Source organism: Limanda limanda, chromosome 15, assembly GCF_963576545.1.
Source record: "Limanda limanda chromosome 15, fLimLim1.1, whole genome shotgun sequence".
NCBI lineage: Eukaryota > Metazoa > Chordata > Actinopteri > Pleuronectiformes > Pleuronectidae > Limanda > Limanda limanda.
In genome coordinates, this window is record NC_083650.1 from 6,165,948 (window position 1) to 6,172,942 (window position 6,995).

The 6,995-nt window shown below is 40.0% G+C and overlaps 1 protein-coding gene across 1 annotated transcript; it reads left to right on the forward strand.

Annotated features, from left to right (window-relative positions):
- The first annotated feature begins 4,469 nt into the window (after positions 1–4,469).
- LOC133020787 (zinc finger protein 585A-like) lies at positions 4,470–6,995 on the forward strand. The gene is made up of 2 exons (XM_061087500.1): positions 4,470–4,672; positions 5,357–6,995. Exons 1-2 carry the CDS (start codon positions 4,498–4,500, stop codon positions 6,352–6,354), a joined length of 1,173 nt encoding a protein of 390 aa, XP_060943483.1. The 5' UTR covers positions 4,470–4,497; the 3' UTR covers positions 6,355–6,995.

Consider the following 6,995-nt stretch of genomic DNA (forward strand, 5'->3'; position numbering starts at 1 on the left):
AACAGGTTTCTGGAATTAAATAGGAGGTGAATCCTCTTTTTTCTCTGCTTTTACAATCTTTTGAAGACACTCCCACTTTACTGGAGGTGAGTTAAAGTCAGAGCTCAAATAAAAAAAACATCCAGTGAAATATCACATAAAATATCCAATGAAATATCCAGTGAAACCTCCAGTGAGACATCAAGTAAAATATCCAGTGAAACATCCAGGGAAACATCCAGTGAAGCATCCAGGGAAACATCAAGTGAAACATCAAGTTGAATATTTAGTGAAACATCCAGTGAAACATCAAGTGAAACATCCAGTGAAACATCCAGTGAAACATCAAGTGAAACATCCAGGGAAACATCCAGTGAAGCATCAAGGGAAACATCAAGTGAAACATCAAGTTAAATATCTAGTGAAACATCCAGTGAAACATGACGTTAAACATCCAGTGAAACATCAAGTGAATCATGAAGTTAAACATCCAGTGAAACATCAAGTGAAACATCCAGCGAAACATCAAGCGAAACATCAAGTTAAACATCCAGTGAAACATTCAGTCAAAAATCCAGTGAAACATTCAGTCAAACATCCAGTCAAACATCCAGTGAAACATCCAGGGAAATATCCAGTTAAACATCTGGTAAAACATCCAGTGAAACATCTTGTAAAATATCCAGTGAGACATCCAGGGAAACATCCTGGGAAACATCCAAGGAAACATCCAGGGAAACATCCAGGGAAACATCCATGGAAACATCCAGGGAAACATCCAGGGAAACATCCAGGGAAACATCCGGTGAAACATCCAGTGAAACATCAAGTTAAACATCCAGGGAAACATCCAGGGAAACATCCAGGGAAACATCCAGTGAAACATCCAGTGAAAGCTCAAGTGAAACATCAAGTTAAACATCCAGGGAAACTTCCAGTGAAACATTCAGTGAAAAATACAGTGAAACATCCAAGAACTAAAAAAGTATTTGTAGCTGCACCTTTGTTTGCTCTGAGGGGATATTCAAAACAGAAACAAGCTGAAGGTGATAAACAAGTTCAGCCGGTTAAATATGTTTTGTAATGGTAGGTAATTTTAATGATTTCATGGTGGAGCCCACTTCAAATAGTCTATGTTGGGTGGTTTGTAGTGTTTATAAAGATCAACAGGAAAAACACAAACAGATCAGGAACAGTGACACAAATAGAATAAAACCAACCACACATTTACATGAAATGTATATGAAAAAGCTTCTTCTGGCTCTTATAAAAGTAGAAATGTGACTTTTCAAAGCCAGATGTTGTGTTCACGTCTCTGCAGTCGCTCCATGATGATCAAGTGCAGCTCCGATTTTTCCAGTGCAAGTGAACAAGACTGAAGACTGAGACCTGAGGAAGCCTGAAGCTCAATTAAGAGAAGACATTACATAATTCAAGGGTGACAAAACAAGTTTGATACCTTCATCATCCTTCCAACATTATTCAAAGCTCTCTAATATGCATCATCTGCGTACATTTTGGTTGGTATACTCAAAGAACATGTCATTGTTTGAATTATTTATTTCTGGATGCATCCACAAAAATCAATAGCCCTCACAAACAAAGCAACATCAATTCGAATATGTCATTTGTGGTTTACAGACTTGATATGGGGTGGAAAACAAACAAAGACATGCAAAGATAACTGGTTAACTCCCACCCCCCCCCCCCCCACCCCATTAATCCCAATACCCACAAGACACTAACCACAGTGTAGTAAGGATCCACAAGAAATTCAGCATTTGAAGTAGTTCAAATTGCCATCTTCAAACACTTGCATGTACAGATCATAAATCATGAAGCACAGTAGATTTTATATTATGGACACTGCAATAGACTTTGAACTCAACACTTCTCTGTTTTCCATCAATGTGCAGCAGGTATTTGGTTAAAACATTGACTGGAGGTGACACACTGGAAATCAACGTGTGAGTTTCGATGTGTTGTATCTTGAATGATTTGGCTCCCTCTGATGGTGATCATAAAATCATGCAAGTGTCCCTTTGCTCATGTGATGGAGCATTATGTTGAAAACGTTCTGAACCTGAACCTGAGTCGAATGTGGCTACACTCATTAAGTCACTGCTGCATGAGGAGAGGCAACATGTTTTTTGCAGACTTGTTGTTTTTGTCTTTGCGTACCTGCTGCAGATGGAGGAGCACCGTGCCAGGTACAGCTCCCATCACGACTGTCCTCTCCTGTCCTTTGAGCTCAGCGTGGGACAGATGGTCGTGTGGGTGTGGACGGAGGGACAGAGCAGGGAGCTGTGGGCACAGGTCACGACTCAGGCTCCTCCGAAGAGAAGCCTTTGTTATTAACGAACTGACGCCACTTGTGCAGGGTTTTCAAACCTGGGTTTTATGAGAATGGTCAGATGAATTAAGGCCTATGGATGGCTCCGGTTTGCAGGTATAGGCAGAAAATCCAAACTCTAAATGAACAGAGAGACACTGATGGACAGATGCAGAACAGGAAGGTTGGACTGAGGAGATACAAAGATGAATTGACTGATGAGTGAGTGGTGACAGGGCTCAGTGGACGAAGGTGAAGCAAACCAGAGAGGGCTGAGCATCGCAAAGGCAAGGGAAATAGACAAAGGCTAGTAGTTTAACAATAAACTCATGTTATCTATTAACAACATGTCTTTCTCTTTCCTTTCGTAAGAAAAAAAATGCATTTTATTATTGGGAAACGTTTGCATCCACAAGAAGAAATGAATGGACTCCAAATCTAAATTGTAACTTTTCCATCAAGAACAGTATAACAAAATGTAATATAAGCATAATAATATAAGTTTGGGGATGTACTGGATGACAGTTTTTGTGTCTATAAGTTGTTGATATAAATTAATAACTTGAGTAAACTTTTATATATCCGCAAAATCATTATGTTTGGAAGGCATATTCCTAAATTGACCTAGGGTGCCAGGCTATTAGTATATATTTATGAATCCATATCAATATAATCATTATTTTATCATGTGTGTATTTATGTATATATGTATTTTAATCATTTGTTTTGTGCTGCTCTTTGGGGTTGTGCTCTACTAGACTGTTACTTTTTTTACTACTGTATTATCCCGCCTATAGTGTATTCATAGTTATATATATTTATATATTTATCCTGCTCATAGTGTATTCATAGTTCTTATATCATACAATTCCTCTTAATATTGTAATATTCCGTATATATTTTTTACTGTACAGATTATTTATTTACATATTCACTTTAATATGCACAGTAGTCTGCACTTTTACTGCCTTTTCTGCACTTCTGGTTAGATGCTAAACTGCATTTCGTTGTATAAGTACTTGTACTGTGCAATGACAATAAAATTGAATCTAATCTAATCTAATCTAAATTAACTTTACACAACCACTGACTGTCATTAGTTTTAGCATCTCAAAAATTGCTTGAATAAAAATGGTTATTTATTTTGTTAAACTGCTATTATACATTTATTGTACATACTTTAAACATTATATATAATAAAATATATGAAAATATAACATTTTTAGGGCTGCAAAGCAGCACTGGGTGGGCCCGAGCACATCCATTTTGAAGCGTTGCATGCTTTTTGTCTGATAAAACAAAAATAACCAGTTCTGAGAGAGAGAGAGACGTAACCTTTGCAAGACATAAAGTTTCCTTTGATCTAGGAAGACTGAAATCAAAGGATTCATGGTCCATGTATGTCCGCGTTACAGAACATCATGTTTTAATGGCGTGTAATCAAACTTTGACGCCACGCCACGGTCACACTGTGTGATTAAAAAAAAATCCGTCAGTCAGTTTTTATCTCCATCTTGTCGTGATGACACTCATCTCAATTTGAAGTTGATCCGATGAAAACCCTGGTGCAAGTGTATCAAAGAAAAAATGTGGAATATGGCCAAAATGGCCACTAAATGCAATATAGCAGGCTTCCTGTTGTGTTTTTCCAATTGCACCCAGAGACTTTTTTGTTTGTCTGGTCATGATACACCTGTATATCGATTTTTGTGAAGATAGGTCAATGGGAACACCTTCCGGGGGTCTCGGGCTGTCTCGGGGGGCACCGTTGAGCCATTTTGCGACGCCCATTGAAAATTCCTTCAGAATACGTAAATTTTCACCACTTTCTAACTTTCTGCAAATTTTGGTAAGAAGTTGAGCATGTTAAAGCCCTCAAAAAGCCAATTCATTTGCCTGAATAATAATAATAATAATAATAATAGTAATAATAATAATAATAATAATAATAATAATAATAATAATAATCCTTACAATTCCAATAGGGTCTCACCAGACACCTTTGATGTCTGTGCTCGGGCCCTAATAAAGTTAGTCCACTGCCGCTGAGTTCCTGCAGGGGGCGACAGATCCCTGACATGCGCACTGCGGTTTGTTTATCACCACTTCCGTAGCCTGTCAGCTAACCCTGTTAGCCTAACAGCCCAGAGAAGTGTAGGAAGCTGCTGTCCGGGGGGAGACTCAACATGTCCGCCCCGCTGCTCCTCAGGGTTTTCGTGACGGAAAGACTCACAGCTGCCGCCGAGGAGATTCTGCAGGTGTTCGAACGAACCATCGAGAAATACGAGGAAGAAGCTTCCAGGTCCAAACAGGAGAACGATCATCTGAGGGGTTTGCTGCAGGAGTTCTCCCACCAGAGAGGTCCGTTATTATATAGATCATATCAGTGTTATTATCTGTGTTATATTATTACTAATAAAGGCTGAGTTTCCCACTGCCAGGAATCAGCTGTTAGATTATTCCTGATTGTTATAATAGAGGTTTTATTTGTTTTATAAACCTTAAACTCGATGATTTAAAATAAAACTACAGTCCATGAAATTTTAGGTTCAGATCCCCTGAAGTCCTGAAAAGTGAAATGTTTACTCTTGATTTATTTTAAGAAGGTGTTTGAATCAGTCAGATACGCACGTGCACAACATCTGTACTGTACAACAACATGGACAACTTGATTGACTCCCTGATTGATGACAGGGTGATACAAATCTGAAAATGTGTTTATCTTATACTTTTAAAATCGATTACAATAAAGTTAAAGATATTGCTTGATATTTTGGTTTTTATTTATTTGTGTCATGTCACATTTTCAATAAGGATCATTCATCAAATTTGTCTGGTGTAAGTGTAACAATCCATTGATAAATCAGTAAGTTGATTGTCATTTTTTTGATTATAAGTGTTTATCAGTGGATGGTTCTAGCTTCTCAAATGTCCAAATTGATATAAACTGTGTCAACTATTTGTTGAACAACTAGACACTTGAATGTTGCTGTTAAATAAATATTATAGTTGCAGAAGTTTAAAGTTCTTCACCTTTTTTCCTAGACCTGCCTCAGTCATCCCTCTGTAAAGATGAAACCCCCCCTGAGCGGCACCACTGTGAGCACGAGCCTAGTCTCAGCACCAGTCAGATGGAGCCAGAACCCAGACGCATTAAAGAGGAGGATCAGGAGGTCTGGGCCTGTCAACAAGATGGAGAACCGGCTCGAGAGTTTAGGGATGCTAACGACATGTATCTACCCCTTTCAGCTGAGTGGGAGGGACACGAGCAGGAGCACACAAAACCGTCTTCGAAAACTCCAACTCAAAACAGTGACAGCGAGGAGCAGTTTGAGGAGTCACCCGAAGCTAAAGCTCTACAGTTCAGGCCCCATTTCGCCCCATTCCCGCCTTCACAGACTCAGATCCAAGATGGTCGGGAACACGAACGACCCGCTGCGAGTTTCATGTCAAACCAAACAAAGACAGTTCAAAACCAGGGTTCAATCATCACCTCCAGGGAGTCGGCTGAGGTATCTCATTTGAGTTCCCTCGCACCTGGCTATCACTGCTATTTGTGCGATAAATCCTTTGCCTCCAAACACCACTTGATAAACCACGCTTTGCGCATGCATTCGATGGATGCAGGTTTCCCCTGTGCTGTGTGTGGAAAGGCCTTAGAGTCCACCGAAAGTCTTAACGTGCACCTCAAGTCACACAAGGCCTCCAGGTGCTGTCACGTGTGCGGTAAACAGTGCAACAGCAGCACGGCTCTGGCGGAACACATGACCAGCCACACGGGGGTGAAGCTGCACCGCTGCCAGGTGTGTGGGAAGGAATGCAGCCGGAAAGGAGACTTAAAGATACACATGAGGATCCACACGGGCGAGAAGCCTTTCTGCTGCTCTTTCTGTTGTAAAAGCTTCACCCACAGCGGACATCTGAAGAAGCACCTGAGAAGCCACACGGGGGAGAGACCCCACCGGTGTAACGTCTGTGGCAAAGGATATCTACAGAGCGCACACCTCAAGTACCACTTAGGGACTCACACGCAGAAATACTGATTCATCCTCATCCACCAGGGCCCATAGCCAATTTTTCAGAAAACAATTACTAACCCTAAATGCGGAATAGTCATCAAGTGCAATTTGAAGTTCAGTGTCTTGCCCAAGGACACTTTGGCAGGCAGACTTAAGGAACCGGGATTCGAACCCCTAACCTACTGATTAGTGGACGACTCTATCTCCTGAGCCAATACTTAAATAAGAAGTGAATGGAAAGACTTGTTGTTTAACTTATTGCTTCCTGTCACATTGTTGATCATGATCAGTTATATCACTTGTATAATTCAGACAGTGAAGATGGGCTCTCACCTTTTTTCCTCTCCCGCTCTCACTTAGGATCTTCTGAGGTCTTTTCATTTCAATGCTACTTTAAAATAACATTTATTAAGTTTTGAAAGTTGTTGTCGAAGGGAAGAATTTAAACTTTTACTTCTCCGGGTCAGAAAAACATTTCTCTGTTAGCGGTTTGATAAATTCTGGGCCGGATGTTTACAACATGTTCCTCTTGGCTGTTACTGACCTTTAGTTCTGATGGGAAATCTTTACTCATTGACAACAAACAGGGATGTGCTTTGTTCAAGTAAGAGTTATAACACTGTCGTTGACATAAAAAAATAAACCGTCTTTGTTGGTATTCTTTT

What these genes read in the sequence shown, in the direction of transcription:
- LOC133020787 (XM_061087500.1), top strand. Translation starts at nt 4,498, where the DNA reads ATGTCCGCCCCGCTGCTCCTCAGGGTTTTCGTGACGGAAAGACTCACA. An exon ending in GGAGTTCTCCCACCAGAGAG is followed by an intron (nt 4,673 to 5,356) that starts GTCCGTTATTAT and finishes CTTTTTTCCTAG; the next exon opens with ACCTGCCTCAGTCATCCCTC.